This window comes from Stegostoma tigrinum, chromosome 33 (genome assembly GCF_030684315.1).
Source record: "Stegostoma tigrinum isolate sSteTig4 chromosome 33, sSteTig4.hap1, whole genome shotgun sequence".
Lineage (NCBI taxonomy): Eukaryota > Metazoa > Chordata > Chondrichthyes > Orectolobiformes > Stegostomatidae > Stegostoma > Stegostoma tigrinum.
This window is the reverse complement of record NC_081386.1, coordinates 30,721,583-30,742,687: the sequence shown is the minus strand read 5'-3', so window position 1 is coordinate 30,742,687 and position 21,105 is coordinate 30,721,583. Positions and strand designations below refer to the sequence as shown.

Below are 21,105 nucleotides of genomic sequence, written 5' to 3'. Positions count from 1 at the left end.
CTTCTCTGATGCTGCTTGGCCTGTTGTGTTCATTCAGCTTCGCACCTTGTTATTCAGCATTCTGTGCTGTAGCAGTTTCTGATTTCGGAAGTATTTTTAATCAACTTGTTTGGACATGTTATGGCACACCTTTGAGGCTAGTGGGATTTGAACCCAGACCTTTCTATGATGTCATATGCTTTGTGTGTGTTTTTTTTCAGACAATTAGTGGCCAGGAACATCTCTGGAAAAGAATAAATAACATAAGGGATTCTTTATGACAGTATATTTGAATTGTTTTAAAATTTGCGTCATGAGTTCGGCTTCAAGTGAATTATGACAATTTTTTTACATTTGAGGTTTTCAAAATTACACTGCATTCAAACCAGATCTGGGAGAAGCCAAGTTTTATCTGCATACACAATGTGGAGTCAAAAAAGTGACAAGCTGAAGGGCTTACCACCTCCCCCTGCTGGTTTGACAAGGGATTAAAATGTATAATTAATAGCCAAAACGATTTGCTTGTTCACAGTTTTGTAAAAATATCAGTTTGTATAGGATCAAAAGGACATTTTCTATGTGCTTATTACACAATTGCAGGGCTAAACAGTGTGCAGTGAAGCTGAAATTGTTACTTTGTCCTTGAAATTACGTGAAAAGTGGCCCCATGACCGGTGCCTAAATATGGTTTTGTAAAAGAATGTTAAAATTGCAGAAACAAAATTAATTTAAATAGTACTACCACATTTATGAATTTGTAAAACAAAAATGAAATGCATGTTAAGACCACTTTATAATTTGCTGTACAATTGTACACATTAGCCTCGAACCGGAGAAAGATTTGATCTGCATGGCATGGGTAGTGACATTGTAAATGTTTTTGAAAAGATCACAAAGGTGCACTTTCTGTCAGAAGACCACAAATTTGATCACAGGAGGTGGTACAAGTGATATAGTAAGCTGCAGCACTCTTGTATTAGGAGCTGAAAAAATTGCAACTTCTGAAATCCAGTGACATCTGCTGCGGCTGAAAATAGGACAGAGCTGTTGTCCCCTCCCCCACACTATCACCATCCCAACACCAATTGCTGATGAGCTCTCAAACACTTGCTGTCTGAGCTCACACATGAAGAATGACCATTTACTTGGGCAAAATGCCATGAAAACATATCTTAGTATGGGGTAGCACCTTCAGGAGAGGCAAGAATCAAATTATAGGTGAAGAAGAAAGTTGTTTTATAAATACCGAACCTATGAATTCTACATTAATGACGCATTATTTTCTTCCTCACTTAGTGCAAGATGAATGCATGATAATGACTCATCTGTGACATCTAGTAAACTACAGTTTAAATTTATTTCTGAAGCATGCATAATAACAGGACTACTGAGATCACAATGTCTATCATTTACATTCCATTTTGGAAAATTATGGTTCTTATTCTTTTCTGTAAATCGTGACACACTAATTTTCTACAATGAGAGGATCACAGCAACCTTCTGCAGTCTTCAAATCAACATTCTTTCAAAGGAACTTTTAACAGCAGTTAAAATTGTTTTCATTTAATTGAGAACTGTGATAGCATGTGCGTACATTTCCTCTCTATATTGTAGTTGTATAAATTACGCTCTTAAACCTGTCAAACAACAGCTAACTTATATTCATAGCATAGAATCTGGCCTCTTTGTTCCCAGAGATCCTAACCCTAATCCAAGGATAACAAGGAAAACAAAGCTCTCACTCAAGAGCCTTGCTACTGACCATTACTCAGTAATTAACATTGAAAAGTGTATTCATCCAAAATAAGTATTTTCATCGTTCTTCTCAAGTCCATCCATGACCTTATTATCTTGCTAACATCCCCCAGTTTATAACCTCTGTGATATCTGAAGTCCTTCATTTGTGGACTCTTGTGTGCTCATCGTCTTCAGCTACCTAAGCACTCAAATTTACTGCCTAAGCCTGTCCACCTTTTCACATCTATCTTCTCCATTAAGATGCTTCTTAAAACCTACTTCTTTTTGACTTAACTGCTCTAATATCATCTTATACCAAATTTAATTTGCTAACACTTGTGAAACATTTTGGAGTATTTTATGACCCTAAAGATACTATATTTTAAAGTAAGTTGGTGGTGCATTAATGCCAAGAGAGCTGAGGATCAAGCAGGCTGTCCAATTGCTGCAATACCATGGCAGCACTTGATATCAAGACACATATGACAAACTGCCTTGCTTGAGGTACTGAGGCCCATAACATAACTAGGCATCTTTCTGAAAGAAGAGGAGAAATATATAGTACATCTAATGGATGGATCATGAATCAAATCTTCGTGTTATTCTGTTTAAACTATTTTAAGAACGCCTCAGTTTTTGGGGTATGATAGATATAGAAGACTCCTGGGGGGAAAGACATTCTCAAATATTTTGTAAGCTTTGTTTTACAAACTTAAATGGTCTTCAATAAGACATTTCAATCCACAGTTCCAAAGATTGTACTGTAGCAGTAGCCTGATTTTCCCTTATTTGTGTCAAAGTTGTTAATTATTGAATCAAATAGAGTAGCACATAACAAGTTTTAGCATAATGAAACACCATTTTCTTTACATGTTGATGCAATTACTGTGAGTTGGCCGACAGTGTTCTACAGTAGCGTGCATTGTTTTAATTAGCCTGTTGGCATGGTTGCCGATTGTAATATGGTGCTATTATATAGTTCAGGATCGGGGTGGTTTGTTTACAGTGCTAAGTAAGAGATAAGAAATAATATGAAGTGCCAGTAATGATGAAGTGTTATAAAAGCTTGTATTTCAAAATACGAACAAATAAACATTGAATACTGATGTAAATGTTCCGCAGTTTTATTTCTACACTAAACATTAATTTTACTCACGTTAACTGTGTTTTGAACTTTGTACTCCAAATGTGGTTCATACCATCTGCTGTCCATTTTATGAAAAGGATGTAGAGGCATGGAAACAGGATAAAACCAGATTTGGTGGAATGATACAAAAACTAAGACCCTATACCAACCAAGAAAAATAGAATAGGTTGACTATTTTTCTCCAGCAGAGAGCAAACTGAGGGGTTATCTAATCAAGATCTTCAAGATCATCTGGTCGGATGGCAACAATTACCTGCAAGTGTAACCAGACCGAAGCCCATAAATATAAGATCTCCCTAATATTTAGGAGAAATGTCCTTACCTGGAGAGTGGTTAGAATGTAGAGCTAGCAACCAAACAGTAGTTGAGGTGAAGATTATGGAACTGTTTAAGGGGAAGCTTGTCAAGTATGTTAGGGAGAAAGGAATAGAAGATTATCTGATGGGTTAGATGAAGCTAGAAGTGTGGGAGGAAATCCATATGGAGCAAAAGTGTCAACAAAACTCTAACTGTTTCTTTGGAAAATACATTATAATATTTCAGAACAGGACAGTTCTTACGGTTGTCAATGACTCATTGAAAGCAGATTCATAGCAAGGATAATCTGTATTGGATTATTTTGTAGTTATGCAGTATATTGGTAGGAATCCACTTTTTGATGTGCATGAGATTGGAAGTTCTGTGCAAAAAATCATTATGGCAAAATTGTGGACTTACAAATCTGTCCTAAAATCTGCTGCTTTGGCTATATGTTGACATATATTGGTCCATGCATTGTAGTGTGTGGCACCACCAGAATAAAAGAACATAATTATGATGTTGCAATCATTCAGATCCCAGACTTATCTGCACTGCATTGCAAAAATATTAATTGAAGTTAAGTACCTCGCACCTTATAAAAGAGAATGATTAGACATCCAGTCATCCCTACCCCACTGCCGGATGCCTTCCAGAAGTGAGGGACTGTAGAAGGAGATGAACAGCTTGACCTTTTGGCTTCAGGTAGTGGCGATTCAGTGACAACTGGGAGGGAAAGTACGGTGAACAAAAAGCTTACAATGTAAAAATATTGGGACAGCATTGAGCTTTCCTCTCATTAATTTTACCTTACTGACCTGCCTTGCACGCCCACTAAACCCTTTTTTCATTTCATCAGATCCTGGGGAAATCCAACCCAAGTCATCTTTTCTTAAAGTTCTGTTTAACATACTTAACCATAAATCTCTCCGTCTCTTGCACTCTTCAATCTGAGTGATGGCTCAAGGTTTTGTCCATTCAGCTTTGCGTTAGGCAGTTCAGTTAGTTAGAATCTTAAAATAATAGGCCATTTCAATGACATTTCATATGGAGAGTCAAGACTCTGTTTAATCTAAAATGAAATGACATGAGAGGATAAGATAATAGTCCACCAAAATAAGTGTATTTCAGTTCACATTTCCAAATCCTTCACTGCATCCCTTTTAATTTCCATGATAAATTCCCATGTCCACATAACTGTAGAAATAAAAGAAGCTTGCCTGGTGCTAACACTTGCTTTGCTGCACATTGGTTAGCACTGCTGCCTTACAGCACCGGGAACCCAGGTTTAATTTCACCCTCTGGCAACTGTCTGTGTGGAGAATTGCACAATCTCCCTGTGTCTGCATGGGTTTTCTCCAGGTATTCCCGTTTCCTCCCACCATCTAAAACTTCAGTTTAGGTGCATTGACCATGAAAAATTGCCCCTTGTGTCCAGGGATGTGCAGGTTTGGTGGATTAGCCAGGGGAAATGCAGGGTTACAGACTTAGGATAGTGGTGTGGGTCTGGGTGGGATGCTCTTAGGTGGTTAAGTGTGGACTTGATGGGCTGATTGGCCTGCATACCCACTCTGGGGAATCCGTTATCTGCAGTGCTTCTGGTGGGAAGAAGGTGCATTTGTAGAAAAGTAATTTTATGTAAATAATTTCCATTGTAACTGTAGGCATAAAAACTGGCAAATGATTTAGATTATGTAAACTGAATCTGAAACATGTATCATTTTAAACTAAGGTGATGTTTTTCAGTAAAGCAGACAACATGAAGCCATTCATCTCAGATGTTTCTAGTTTGTGATGCTTAATGGTGCCATCAGTGTGGATTAAGCCCCTATCCTGGTGGAATTTTTTTTTTGGGGTCAGCCACCTCTTTTTGCTCCAATATGATATTGTGGAGTCATAGAAAGCCTGCTAGCAATACAGATGTGTAGAAATCTGTAAATAGTAAAATTGGAGCCATTGAAGACTCAATATGCAGAGAGAAAATAAACATTAGAATTCAAGGCTGAATCCCATAATCAGCCTTTTCCCTCTTTAATCTTTTGGCTATTACTTGGAATTGACTGGAAAAAAAAACAGGGCTTTTTATATTGGTGACTTCAGCCTTTTGTGAATCAAAGAAAACCATCAGAACCTAGTTTTGCAATTAAAAGAAACAAGAATGTGTACATAGTATTTTCATCATTGCTTCATCGATGCCAGCATCTCTCTCAGTGAATAATATAAAGCTATTATCAGTGCCCCATGCAAACCAAAACAGACTTGATTTGAAAGTAAGTTTGCCTCAGTTGCCACTTACTGAACAAAATTTGTTATGTTGCAGAATCATGCAGCAGCATACTTGAATGTAATCAATAACCAAGTGTTGACCCTTCCTGCTGTGGAATACAGAGATATGTCAGCTGCACACCCTTTACCTTCGTAAGTACTGTGAATCATGTTGTGAATCCCAGCCCAAATCATTGTCTTTAAATGCCTAAATAGTGACAGTGTTATTCATTATTGAAAATCATTTCCACACTTCATTGTGGAAAATAAAGTGAACAGGTCATATTCTAGAAATAGTAACTGTTCAGGTGCAACTATGGAGAAGAACAATGTGGACATTTCAGTCCAATGACCTCTCATCAGAATTGGAGAGGTAAAAATGTAATGTTTTTATGTCAGATTTCTTACATGTGCATTATTTTGCTTTTGTGGAAGATATAGATATGTAATGGGTTTTTAATTCAGATTTCCAGCATCTACAAGTATTTTAATTTTGTATGAGTGGGTAAAATTCTGGCCTGGCATAACCTATGAAGAAGCATGCAAAGTTTAGTCTCCTTAGTTCATGGACTACCTTGTGACGTCATCAAAGTATTTCCATGCGTCCCAGGGAGACACCATTGGAACTAACAGAAGCCAGGTCATAGGATTGACTTAAGAACTGAACAATTCCTGTTTTTCTTTAGAAAATGGATGAGTACTTCGAGTTCACTATTTCCGTTAGTCTCAAATTCCTTTTAAAACAAGACATTACTTATCACTGAAATTATGTTCTGATGAAAACTCTTTGACCTGAAATGTTAATTCTATATCTTTTCTCCAAAGATGCTACTCAACTTTGAGTGTTTCTAGCATTTGTTTGTTTTTGTTTCAAATTTCCAGCATCTGCAGTATTTTAGTTTTTGTTTCATGAAGGTGTCAGCTTGTTTTGAGCAGATAATGCACGTTGAAGCATAATGATGTGAAGAGGGGGGAGTTTGTGAATATAGTTAAGTAAATGGCTGAGGTGTCAAGGAAGATCCCATTCATGGAATTTTCACTGATCTTGTTAAGTGAAACCTTCTTGGGTTAACAAGGTGTAGAGCTGGATGAACACAGCAGGCCAAGCAACATCAGAGGAGCAGGAAAGCTGATGATTCGGGCCTAGACCCTTCTGGGTGGTTGTTGGCTCCAAGATAAGCAAAAACATACCATGGATGAAGGGCCTAGGCCCGAAACGTCAGCTTTTGTGCTCCTAAGATGCTGCTTGTCCTGCTGTTTTCATCCAGCTCCACACTTTGTTATCATGGATTAACTGATTGTTATACAATTGTTATTGATGGCAGCTAGGCATGTGTGGGCCTCAGGGAATGATAGGATCAAATTTCACCTTTGATGCCCTACCCACCCTTGTGTTTGAATAGTCTGATAGTAATTATTGTTGGGACTTACACGAGTAAAATAGTGACTTGTGTGAAGATTATTATCCTCAATAAATGCAATGTCCATGATGGAAAGAGAGAAGAAAAATAACCTAAAAAAGTGGAAATTCTTAAAGTTGGAAAAGCTTCAAAAATTCAAAATTATAAAGTAAAAATCACAAATGCGCACTTTCAGAGGTCCATATATTAAGTGGAGCCTGCAGACCCGAGTGCTTGATTATTCACCCACAACATTCATGATGCTAGAATGAAATACTTCATTGTATAAAGTATTCCTGACATCAAAAAAAAATTATAATGAACCAGTGCTTTTCTACTTTATTTTCATTTAGCCCTGTTTCACTGAGTATCAATAAAATAATCAAGAAACCTGTTGTCTACCCATCTTTGAACAAAAAGCACCATGGTATCCAGCTATGGAATGCGCCTAAACATATCTCACCTGGAACACAAGTAAGTTCATTATCTATCATGTTCTTACTGGTTAGATTTTATGTGAATATATTAAAAAACCTGCAAGTTTTCCATCTTTTTTATCCCCCAAGAGTAGTGTTAAGTTTAAAAATCACTGACCCCTCTTACAGATTATTAGGTAATTAGATGTTTGTGAATACTAAACATGAATCTACCCTTTAGGGTCATACACCACTGCTGATGGGGGGAGAAATAAAGATTTAAGTATTCTCTTGCATGGATCTGTAGAATTTCTTGACCAACACTATTCAGCAATATCTAGAACCAAAAGAGTGCCGAGGTGTCCGTAAAGGACGACACAAGACAAAGCATGCTATTTTGTCTTTGTACAAGATCTTGCTTCAGTTCAAACACTTTGAGTGCCTACATGGTGTTAGATTGTGAAATATTTTTAAAGGAAGCTTTGGCTGGAGGCAGAGCCATAATACTGTAGCGTCAATCCTTTGACCCACACTCACTTTGAACATGGCTTGGGGCAAGGCATCAATGATTTATTATAGTGAGCAGGTAGTTTGATTAGGTTTCTCTCCAAAAAACATTGATGTTATAATTGTTCTTGTTCCTCAAAAAATGTGCATTTTACAACAAATATGTGAAAATTGACTTGAAAATGTTTTCTGTATAAGTAAATAACTTTCAATAACATTTCACTGACCAATAAACTATTTACTGATTATCAATTTAGAATCCATTCGACCACTTGCCTCTGATATCACTACAGCCTTGGTCAAATTCCAGCAATGAAATGCGTGCGACTGTCCTTGAAACCAAGGTTGTGTTTTATTGAGAGTGGCGCCAATCGTTTGTCAACATTGTAGTCACTGTGGATGAGGACCACACTTCAGTTACTGGAAGCATACCCGACTCAGAAGTTTTAGTTGTTACAGACCAATCATCCTGGCTCTAGGATACTGCTGCAGGAGTATCTTGAGGCAGTTCCCCAGATTGAGTTAACTTCAGATGTACAATCAGTGACCTTCTCATTCATCGCTAAGTCAAAAACAAGGATGTAAGCTGCTGATTTCACGATGTTGAACAATGTTTGTAAATCCTCAGATAATGAAATACAGTATGTCCAAATACAGAAGTCTGAACAACATCTACGCTTGGAACATTCATGTCAGCAAGTGCCAGGCAATGACTGTCACTAATAAGGGAGTGTCTAACCATTTCTTTAAAATATTGAAAGCCCCCAAGTGGCAATGTCCTTGGAGCCATCACTGACCAAAATCTTAACTGGACTAGTATCATCAATGCTACAATTATTGGAGCAAGTCAAAGGCAGGGTATTTTGCTTTTTGAGAACAGCTACAGATTGTTAAATAAATTCTGACCTTACCATTGTTGCCCCAATTCCAAGGAAGAATTTTAAAATAAATCTCCTTTCAGTTCTTAAAAATAATAATGTATGCTGGACTGTAAGATTAGAGCCACTCAATTTCTTCAGGTATCTCATCTTTCTTCAGATGTGTAACAGGCAGTTAGCGTAATCACTTTATTCAACAAACATTCCAATGTCTAAGTTCTATGTTCTAAATGGGCGGTTTTTACTGATTTCAAGCCTGGGTAACAGTTGAATCAAGACTTTGGATGAGGGCAAAATCAAACTTGGGTGTGATGTTCAGTTTCAAGTCCCATCACAGTTATGATGTAAGCAACACATGAGAAATGACAGCTTGGTGTAAGAGTGAAGCATTGCTAATGAATCCATTATTTTGGAAGAGGAGAGAAAATTAAGATGAAAAGGTAAACTAAGCATGCCATTCTATTTTACAGAAGAGTTAAAGGCATTCTGTCTGTGTAGGCCTGAAACGATTTGCATTAATTTTAGCTGCAGTGCCATTATATTTATGTCTGTGCAGTATGAAGACCAACAATAACATTAATTGCTCATTTCGACAAGTGAAAAAAAGCTGTTCAGAGATATTTCTGAAAACTCGGATGAGCAGAATCTATATTAAAGTGACTGATTTTGCTCAATTGTATTAAACATCAAACCTACACATCTACATATTATTGCACAGTTTTAGCTACTTACGTACTTGAAAATGCAATAAGAAAAATTGAATTTCCCATCTGAACCAGTCATTTATAGCTTATTAGCATATGTTAGTGTTCACAGACTCTAAAAGGCTTTAGGTTGTTTTACCAGCACGAAATTACATCATTTGGCAGCAATAGGAAACAAGTCATATTTTTGCCCCCAAGCTATTAGTTTATTTCATAACACACATCTGAAACAAGGTTGGAGTGAAAATGTAATCATGCTACCTTATTGTACTGTAAATACAGAACTGTGCAGTCATGTATGGTGGAATTTGATTCCTTATATATTCACCAAAGGAAGGTTTGGTGTGATAGATTAGTGCACTTTGTTACAGTGATAGAAAGAAAGGACTGTAATTTCATGTTCATTCTGGTGTTGTTTGAAGGTGTTTGTTTATGTGTGCATAGAGAGAGCTCATTTAAATTTCTGTTTGCTGGTACATGTGCTTCTTTTGTCTTTTCATTCCTTTGCTGATCCTCCAGGGTGAGTGCAATGCACTCCCCTTTGCTGACCTCTTCCATAGTTGCCTTAGCCAGTTAGCAGAGAGCTTGTGTTTGCAGAGCATTGAGGAACTTGTTTGATTTACTTTCCCTCTTAGCCTCTGTTGAGCACATCCAACATCGGTATGGTTTGGGCCAGAAGTGCCAACTTTCATTTGCATGGTGTCTTTCAAATAATCAACGTCCTCAGGAGCTACCAACAACAGGTCATTAAGAAATCAAGTGGAATTTTGTCCTTCATTGCTAGAGATATTGAGTTTAAAAGCAGGGAGGCTATGTTGTAGCTGTATAGCATGCTGGTGAGGCCATTACCTGAAGTATTGCATGCAGCTTTGGTCTCCTTGCATGTCTCCTTTGGTCTCCTTGATGTACTGACACTGGAGGGGATGCAGAGGAGATTCACTAGGTTGAGCCCAGAGTTAAGAGGGTTGGCTTATGAGGAAATGCTGAATAGACTGGGATTATATTCATTGGAATTTAGAAGAATGAGGTGGGGAATTTTATAGAAACATACAGAATTATGAAGAAAATAGATAAGCTAGAAATAGGTAGGTTGTTTCCACTGGCGGGTGAAACAGAACTAGAGGGTATATTCACGAAATTAGGGGGAGCAAATTTAGGACTGAATTGAGGAGGAACTTCTTCGTCCAAGGGCTTGTGAATCTGTGGAATTGTCTGCTCAGTGAAGTACTTGAGGCTTTCTCATTGAATATTTTTAAAGCTAAGATAGATACTTGTTTGAAGCGTAAAAGAATTAAGAGTTATGGTGGGAAGGTAGGTAAGTGAAACTGAGGCCATGTAAAGATTAGCCATGATCTTATTGAATGGCGGAGCAGGTTTGAAGGGCCAGATGGCCGCTCCTACTCCTGGTTCTTATGTTCTATGTTCTATAAGCTACAAAAGGGATACTAGCAGATGTCAAATTGGAATAGGTAAGATATTAAAGAAAATGGGTAAAAGTGTTTAGGTTTCAAGTGGTCTTTCGGTGAGACAGAGAAAAGAGATGGCATATTGAGAAGGTGTGACAAGAAAGTTCTAGAGTGTGCGGAATGTGGTGGCAAATGTTTTGCAGTCATTAATAAATGGTAGACTAGCGTATGGGGGTTGAGCAATCATAGAATCCCTACAGTGTGGAAACAAACCTTTCAGCCCAACAAGTCCACACCAACTGACAGAACATTCCACCCAGACTCATCCCCCTATAACCCACCTAATCTATGCATCCCTGAACACTACAGGCAATTTAGCATGGCCATTCCACCTAGACTACACCTCTTTGGACTGTGGGATGAAACCAGACCACCTGGAGGAAACCCTCACAGACATGGGGAGAATGTGCAAACTCCACACACAGTCACCCAAGGGTGGAATCAAACCTGGGTCCTTGGTGCTGTGAGGCAGCAGTGCTAACCACTGAGCCACCAAGACGCCCTGAATGTCTCCCCACATTTACAGCAACAAGCGACATGATAAACTGAATGAACTTAGTCAATTTCAATTTTCTTCCTTTCTAAGCATGCAGCACGAAGCAGTTCCATATGCCACCAAACCCCACAAGAATTAAAAATATTACCATTGTCCTTTTCTGCATAGCTGTCTGGTATAAATGTAGTTAATCAAATAATCATTAATTCTTGCGTGCAAGCCCGGTTACGCTATCTGCATATTGTGGTATTTTGACTTCTTAAATTAAGACTGCATCACATTGAGAGAAGTAATTTTCTCACCTGAGGCAGTCTGATGCCAAATGAAAGAAAAATGAGTATTAACACATTACATACAAGAATTAGAAAATTGATCAGTCATGTTGAAAGCCTTATGCATAAGGAAAGACTGTAGAAACCAATGTTTTTGCACCTTGATAGAGATGTAACTTGACAGTAATCTTGTAGATCACTGGTAGCAAATAGTAAGGAATGGCAAATCTGGAAGAAAAATTCAATGAAATTTCAATAGTACGACAAACTTCGTAACGGCAAGTGAGTAAAGTACAAAATTTGGACTGATTTGAGGAAGTCCTTCTTCAGACTTCATAGGGATTAGTGTGTGCAAAGTTATAATCCCTAGAATCATTTAACAATTGATTAGATATTGCAGTGAGTTCCATTGGGATGGGCAACCCAAAGAGCTGCAATGAACTTGTGATCATTCCAGCCTCATCTTGCACATTTCCTAAGGACCGGTCTAAACAGAATGGATTATCTGCCTACCATACAAGTAGGGAATGGAACAATCAAACTAATGTACATGTACAGGTTAGCATAGAAACATAGAAAACAAGAGCAGGAGAAAGCCATTCGACTGTTTGAGCCTGCTCAGCCATTCAATATGATCATGGCTGACCATCCAACTAGTACTCTGTTCCTGCTTTGACCTCAGACCCTCTAATTCCTTTAGTTCTAAGAACTATTTCTGTCTCCTTTTTTAAAAACATTTAGTGTTTTGGCCTCAACCGCATTTTGTGGCAGAGCATTCAACAGGCTCACTGGCTGGTGTGATGACGTTTCTGAATACATCTCACTTGTGCCTGCCTAAAGGCAACAACAGCAGGTATCAAAGCAACCAAAAAGATGTTTGATGAAGATAAAAGTGGCAAGCTGCAGTAACAATAGCAAGATTTTTTAAAAAGTCGTGTTAGTAGTCAGTTGGGACCTGGATGAGCACCGGGACAAATTCAGGTGAATTCCAATGATATGATTAGTCCCACTTCCGATACATGTGCACATGATTCAGGATGACTTCAGTACAATACTGAAGGAGTGTTTTACTGTTAGAGATTTCATCTTTTGGATGAAAGATTAAATTGTTAAGCCCCATCTGCTCTTTCAAGTGGATATAAAAGATCCCATGGCACATTTTGAGGACAAGCTGGGGAGTTCTCCTGCCCTGACCAATATGCATCCCTCAACAAACATCTAAAATAGATGTTGTGGGCACTTACTTCGTTGCTGTTCATGGATGCTCTCTCTGCACAAATTGGCTGCTACATTATCTACATTCCAGTAGTCACTGCACCACAAAAAGTGTGTAATTGATTGTTAAGTGACTTGAGTGTCCTGAGGTCTGACAGTTATGGTTATACATATAAGACTTTCTTTTACATTACTACTGTGAAATCTGCCTTCACTACAGAAGATACTACAGACTTTCCAGTAAAATATCATACAATTGGCATTAAAGTTTTTAAAGTATCAAGTGAACACGGATGTAGTTCTGGCTAGAATAAAAGTAGGGGTATCAAAATTGTTTTAGCTGTTGGTTCTGACAATGTTCACTTGGGAGCTCACAGAAGTAGAAACTGAGCTCAGCAAGCATTTTTTTTATTAAACATTTAATAGCTCACTAGTGCTTGGAATTGTTTTCATGGACTGGAAGATGATCCATGTGGTGCCAATATTCAAAAAGGGCAAAAGTCAGAACTGGAGAATTGCAGGCCCATTAGTTTAACCACCATTGGAGGCAAGTTGCTGGAAGGGATCATTAGAAATACACGGTATGACCGCCTTGATAGTGAAGAGGGTACTCAAAACTGCTTCAAGACACGACTTCTGTAAAATGTGTTTGCACGTCACCAACCTCATTGAATTTTTTTGAGGAAGTTGATAGATGTATATGATCTATTTGATGTTGTATAATAATTGTCAACAACATGTCTCATAATAGGCTATTTAATGAAATAGAGACCTGTGGAATTAGCAGCTGGAATTGGAGTTGCATGTGTTGGTTGCATCCTGGTGTATAAAAGGTTGTTATTATTAGCAATAGTTCTGCTTGGGGAACAGTTGTTAGTGGAGTGCCACAGGCACTCCATTTGAACTGCTGCTGTTTACTATTTTTATCAATGATCTCTGCATGATCATTGGACAAATTATCTGCAAGTTTCAGATATTGTAAAAATGCATATGCATATTATAACCTCAGATAAGAAAAATAGATTAGAACAGATCCAAATACGTGGGGGAGGGGAATGGGATAGCATTGGATAAAAGTAATCTTATCATAGGGTTAGTACAAGAACTAGGTACATATACATTCTCGGGGTTACAAACATAAGGTTGTTGAGTGAGGTGAGTTGCTAAGATATTCGTGAAGACCTAAAGGATCTTGACCAATGCTGCAAGGCTATTGCAGCAACAAATAGATTGTTGGCTTTGATTGCTGTGTAATTGATTGCAAAACAAATAATTCCAGGGAGATTATTGCAGAAGCAGCAACCATTGTCTTTTCTGTCCTTTGGAATTCTAATGCACCTTACAGGCAACTAAGCAGTTTTAGCAACATGGGAGCAAGCTGTTCAGTCTCTTGAGCCTGAACTGCCATTCTAGATAACATCTGATTGTCTATCTCAGTGCCATTTCCCATGTTATCCCAATATATTGAAGTATATTTACTATTGTAATATGGGAAAGACTGAGAGCTGGGCATTTTCATGGTGAAAAAATAGATTTTAAGGATTTTTTTAAGTAAAGTAATGGAAGGATTGGTTTTTGTGCATGAACTTTGTGATAGACTATAGACTCCTTCAGAAGTGTAGGAAACCTTCAGAGCTGCAATTGATTTATTATTGCTGTTCATTGGTATTAAAGAATTACAAAATCATGATGGATAGATGAAGTTGTGCTGCAGATTAGCTGTGATCCAAATGAAGGCCCGAATGGTCTATCTACGTCTCTAAATTTCTATCAGGGGTTTGGAAAGTTAGGAGGAATGAAGGTATGTATATAAGTGTAGAACTGGAATGGATATCAAATGTTTTTTCTCACAGTGAGTCTTCAAGTTGTGTTCAACAATAAAGTTCTGGCTTGTGCAGTGAATCAGTTGTCTGAAAGGGTTCTGAGCAAGTTCTAAACTGGGGCTGACTCCACCCTATAACAGATCGGAGGAGCACTGGGGAATTTGTCTGTCAGCCACCATGCTTCCCTGAAGCATCTGTGATCAGTTGAGGGTTCTAAGAGAAATGTCAGTGAGCTTATTATGCCTTAAATTTAAGCAAGGTTTTACATTTGTTTTGCTTCTGTTTGGAAGTTGTACAGTGAGGATGACAATTAGAGGCATGGTGTGCAGAACTTGCACTATTTCCTTCGGGGGAAAGGTTTGATGGAGCTGCTGACCTTTTCCTGTCCATTTTATGTCAGTTTGTGTGACATATTGTGAACATAGGTGGAAAAGTAAAATGGCATAGGACAAGAGATAGAAATGATTGCTTTCCAAGAGAAAAAAAAGTCTGTATTCATATATAAATTTTATATCCTAACAATTGTTCGATTATTTCGAAGAAAGCAATTTTTTGTTTGCTCAACCACATTTGTAAAAATGAACTAATAATAATTTTTCAACAGCACAAGCATGCCATGGATATGAGGATTTTGTGTGATCCCACCAATCCAAAGAACAGAAATTTTTTACATCAGAACTATGGGATTCAACTTCCTTTTATTAAGAATGAAATACCTGATGTAAGTACAGTAATTCCTTTCCTTGTGTTATTTGAAAATGATGTAAAAGTTGTCAGTAATTTGAGCGTGCCAATCCACAGGTTTTTTGGGCTTGAGTTATCTTCTGTTGACTTCCAAGAACATTAAACAATGGGTTGAAATTTAACTTTTCTGTCAGAGATGTGTCTAAAGAAAAAGGCGTGTTCAAACTAATGGTCACAGCTCCTTTCTAGTACAGAATGCATTTTGTTTTATTAGATTTGGATGGGTGGGATCAGCGTTCAGAATTCATTATACTGGTGAGTTAACCATTTGCAGTTCTAATGATGGAAGTAGCATCAGTAACCTATATTAGTCAAGTAAAAATTATCCTATGTTCTTGTTTTCATCATTATACCATGCAATCGCTTGGATAAGATCTCAAGTTGCAGTGTCCCAGTTTGTGGTTGATAAAGGTCCATTAAAGTGAGAAAGCCGTTAGAGAAGATTAGTAAACTTGCTAGTGTCTTGTCAACAATGGTCCCTCAGCCCGTAGTACTACATTAAATTTTATTCAAAAAGCCTATGTCAGAGCTCGAACTTCACTAAAAACAAGTTTAATTGATCATCTGAGTCCTGTCGATGAAATCTTGTTGCAGACAAGAAATAATAATTACTGAATTTCAAGGTAATTCTTGTGAAGGAATTTGAGATGTTTCTGAGAAAAAGACCAGGCCACTTTTTCTTTTTAATCGAGGATGTCTCCTTGAACCATAACTGATGTTCTCACATGGCGTAATTGTACCTTTTATGTTTCCACTGCTATCCTTGTGATTAATGGTTATGATTAATTATGGGAGTAAATACTTATAATAATGAGCAACTATGGTTAAATCTGTCTGGTATACTTGTAGAAGTCCAGTTATTTCAAGGAAATAGTGAACATATTGCATCAATTTGCTGGGTGCATCAGCATGATGTGATCTTTTTGTATGATTATTTTTGAAACAAGTTTGAATAGGATAAAGGAAGAAATACCTTGCCGTATGCACAATGTTTCTCAATTGCACATTCTCTGTTACAATCTGTGTTGTCTTTCTGTTTTTGAACGATAAAACTATAATGCTATACTGAATTTTATTCTTGTATAATGAAAGTAATGGAGAATGCAAGCTAAAAAGTAGTTTGGTAATGTGAAGCTTTAATTTCATAAGCCTATGATATGTAGGAAGGTATGTTTGCAAGTGAAAGGTAAAAATTGGCAGTATCTCTGCTGTTCCAAACCTTGAATACTTGAACCTCGCCAGCCATTATTGCATTGTGGGTTGCTTTGTGCTTAGGCGCTGAGAATGCAAATTTTGAGAAATACTAATATTGGGTTCTCAGTGTACAAATTATATAAGGTTCCTTTAGTGGAGTGGGTTAGTTGGGAATAAATACTTGTCCGTGTCTTTTTGATGCAATATTAATAATACTTCAATTTTCACAGCACAATACTATATCACATCTTTAAAGCACGTGGCACATAATAAATTGTTTTTGGAATGAATGAATTGTTCTTATGTAGAAAAATTTGAGAGTCGTTCTGGGCTTGATATCAGCAAAGCCATGGAGAAGTTTTGGTTTAATGATAGCATCTGCAACGAGGATGAAAGTCACTTGTTTTCAGGCTGTTACTCGACAGATTCTTGGCAACTAAAGCAAACTTTAGCAAATTAATGCATGCAGCTCAACAGATGAAAAATGGCATTATAAGGAAAGAAAATGAAGCTTCTAGTAACTAGAAAATCAGGAAATCCAAAATGTTCTCAACAAAATCCTATACTACATATATTGCATACATAAGCTAGTTTGGATTCCAACTAACTTCTCTCAGTTTAGATCACAAACGTTTAGTTTCGGGTATTCAGTTAGACACATAAAGTCATAGAGATATACAGCACGGGAACAGACCCTTTGGTCCAACTTGTCCATGCTGACTAGATTTCTGAAATAAATCTTGTTTCATTTGCCAGCAGTTGGCCTATTTTCCTCTTTATATTTATCTTCCTATTTATATACCCATCCAGATGCCTTTACGATGTTGTAATTGTACCAGTATCCACCACTTCCTCTGGCAGCTCATTCCATAAGCACACCACCCGCTGGATGAAAAAATTGCCCCTTAGATTCCTTTTAAATCTTTTCCCTTTCACCTTCAACCTATGCCATCTAGTTTTGGGCTCCCCCACCCGGGGAAAAGACCTTGTCTATTTATTCAAGCCATGTCCCTCATGATTTTATAAACCTCTATAAGGTCACCCCATGGGCTCGGATGCTCCAGAGAAAGTAGCCCCGGTCTATTTAGCCTCTCCCTACAGTTCAAACCCACCAACCCTGACAACACCCTTGTAAATCTTTTCTGAACCCTTTTGAGTTTCACAACATCCTTCCTAAAGCAGGAAGACCAGAATTGCAAGCTCTATTCCAACAGTGTCCTGACCAATGTCTTGTACAGCCTCAACATGACCCTCAGCTCCTATACTCAATGCACTGACCAAGAGATGCAATTATACCAAACACCACCTTCACTATCCTATCTACCTGCAACTCCCCTTAAAGGAACTATGAACTTACACTCCAAGATCTCTTGTTCAGCAACACTCCCCAGGACCTTACCATTAAGTGTATGTGTCCTGCCCTGATTTGCCTTTCCAAAATGCAGCACTTCACATTTATCTAATTAAACCTCATCTGCCACTCCTCAGCCTAATGACCCATCTGATCAAAACCCCGTTGTACTCTCCGGAAGCCGCCTTTGCTGTCCACTACACCTCCAATTTTGGTATCATCTGCATAATTCTAATGTTCTCATTTAATCATTTATATAAATGACGAAAAGCAGTGGACCCAGCACTAATCCTTGTGGCACACTGCTGGTCACAAGCTTCCAGTCTGAAAAGCAACCCACTCAAAACAGAATTGTACATAAAATAAGAGTCCATGGGAAGAAATGTTCCAGTTGCTTTGGCTGGCAATATTGTGATTGTGTTCCTGAAGACGACTCCACGTTGTACTTCAATCAAAAATAAATATTGATCAGAGAGGAAATCTTCATAGTCACATTTTTTGTCAGTACCCTGAAGACGATATTGCTGGATTGGCATTGTTCCTGTACAAATACTCAACATATTTGTCTTAAAAAGAATGGGTTGATGACCATTGTTAAAAGATGTGTACAAAGAAGTTTAACACGAGTCTATGAAACTGGAACTGCATCAATGGAAAAAGTAGGTGGTCTGGTGAAAAGAGAAAACATCCACCTCTACCAAATTTCCAAAATTTCTTCATTATATGAATATACATTCTTTTCTCCGAACCAAAACATACAGCCATTTTCAGCTGAGTGTTGCTGAAACAGTTTATTATGTTTTTTGCTCCCATGAATGGAACTAAAATATCCCGCATGCCAACTCTGATCAGCTTTTCATTTACCCAAGGAAGTTGAGAGTGATTAGTTAATTTTAAGGATTTGTTGAAGATTATTACTGACTTATGTTAACCATTCGTAAATTTGTACTTAGTCAAAGAAAGGACAGGAGCATCATCAAAATTCTAAGTAGGGTGTGTAATGAAATGGAGTTTGCAGCACTATTGTTAATTTTTACAGTGGAGGGAAGATGGCTGAATGGGTTTGCATGGAGCAGAGGACTAAAATTGCTTTAAACCCTACAGACAGAATCTATCACATCAGACACTGCTCCCTGGTCCTCCCAGAGGACTTTACATGATGAAATTTAGGTTAATCAGATTTGCAGTAATGTTGGGTATATCAGTTGATGTCTTACAGAGATTACAAGATAAATTGCAGTAAAAGTAGATAATTAAAACTTTACAAAATGGCATAAGATGGGGTTGAAATTGTTTTTGACACCTATCCAAATTCCCCTTCTGTTAACTTCAAGGTATGGGAATATCCAACTTCTTTTCATTCATTCATAGGATGTTGTTGTCACTGGCTAAGCAGTATTTATTGCCCATTCCTAGTTTCTCTTGATAGAGTAATGATGGGTTGCTTTCTTGAACCGCTACAGTTATTTGATTAAAGTCATTTAGGAATACTGTTAGGAAGGAAGTTTGAGGATTTTAACCCAGTGACACCAAAGGAATGGTGATTATATTTCAACGTTAGGTTGGTAAGAAGCTTGGAGGGGACCTTACAGGCATTCTTGTTCCCATATATTCACTGCTCTTGTCTTTTTGGATGTTGTTGGTCACCAGTTTGGAAAGTACTGTTTGTGAAGCCTTAGTGAATTTCTGCAGTAGATCTTATACATGTCACACACTGCTGCTACTGAGCATCTGTGCTGGAGGCATCAAACGTTTGTAGATGTGGTGCCAATCAAGCAACTGCAATGTCCTAGATGGTGTGACGTGTATTTGAGTGTTGTTTGGAGTTGCCCTCTTCAAATGAAGTGAGGATGGTTTCATCACACTCTTGTGTTTTGTCTGTTGGATGGTGGACAGGCTTTGGGGTGTCAGGAGGTGAGTTATTCACTGCAGCATTCCTAGCCTTTGACCTGCTCTTGTCAGCACAGTATTTATGTGGCTGGCCCAGTCATTTTCTGCACATGATGTATAATGACTGGCTAATTTAACAGTGGCCATTTTAAGCTGTCGTCCAAATGATATTAAACCCAAATTTACTGCTGCAATGGAAACCACACAGGCATCACCTGGAGACAGTTCAGCAGTTAACTGGTACACTGTTGAAGCTACGTTTAAAAGCTAACTGAAGCATTGCTTTGTCAATCACAAGAATACACTTTAGCCGCAATGACCATGAGCACCAGCAGAGGCAATTGAAGTTTTGCTAGATCACTGGTCTTTCCAAAGGATTGGACATCATTGATATTGAATCTTTTCATTCACTTAAGTACTTGTGGTGCCTATGTTCAGTCTATTCTAACTGTGCTTATCCCATGGGTTAAAACAGTTCTATATATTGAATAAATTAAGTTCTTTCAAAGTTTGCAGCAGTGAGAGTCAGGATGGTGGGTGTCTGCATTTCATGAGTTTGCATGATGTGCAGCAATACACAATATGATCAGTGTAGCCAATATCCATCAGAACGACTTTGAAATGGCATATTTCAGCATGAAGTTTGCATGGTGAACAGCTCTGACCCTTTTTGAGAGGTTGCCAGTGAGGTCAGTCTTATAGTAAGTAGAACTATACATGTATCCCAATATAAATTAACTAGTGATGGTAGGTTTTAGGTAGACAGTGTATTTCCCCTTAGCTGAGAAAATACGAAAATTGAACTAATTTCATTATTCCATTTGAAATGTGAATTTGAGTGCAGGGTGGAGACCATTAAGGCACATGAGGAATTTCTAACAGGCAACTGCACATTCCAATATAGTAAAAATGTTGTCTGTATATCAGAAATATGTAACTGGTAAAAACATTCCTTATGGAATCCACCAGAGATACTTGCAAAATGTTGGCCTAGCAGAGTGCTATGGCAGTCCCATAGATTTTGGCATCCATACAGAATCCAAGATATTTTTCACTGTGCAACCTTTATCCTGAAATAGGGTACATTGAAACCATCCTGTTGGATAATGGCGACCCCAATCAGATTATTTCTCACTGTATATATTACAAACTCATGGAAGGCACTAAGACAGGCACTCTTGGTCCTGATAACTGCCCAGTCTAACTTAGATTACTCTGGAAAAATCTCTCAAAAGTTTATAACAATTAAGCTAGCTACTGCTATGCACTAGCAACATGAGTGATGTTAACCACTAAGAGGATGTTGCCATCAAACCAAGAAGAC

The 21,105-nt window shown here is 37.9% G+C and overlaps 1 protein-coding gene across 3 annotated transcripts in view; it reads left to right on the top strand.

The window, feature by feature from the left end:
- Positions 1 to 21,105, top strand: part of iqch (IQ motif containing H) — a 161,750-nt gene that overhangs the window by 6,809 nt on the left and 133,836 nt on the right. The window contains exons 4-6 of one of the 3 annotated variants that reach the window (XM_048562828.2): positions 5,481 to 5,578; positions 7,179 to 7,299; positions 15,207 to 15,323. The exons of 1 other annotated variant lie outside the window; for it this stretch is intronic. In XM_048562828.2, the coding sequence (XP_048418785.2) occupies positions 5,481 to 5,578; positions 7,179 to 7,299; positions 15,207 to 15,323 (336 nt within the window). The remainder of the gene's footprint in view (positions 1 to 5,480; positions 5,579 to 7,178; positions 7,300 to 15,206; positions 15,324 to 21,105) is intronic. One more of the 3 variants, XM_048562829.2, reaches the window with a different exon arrangement.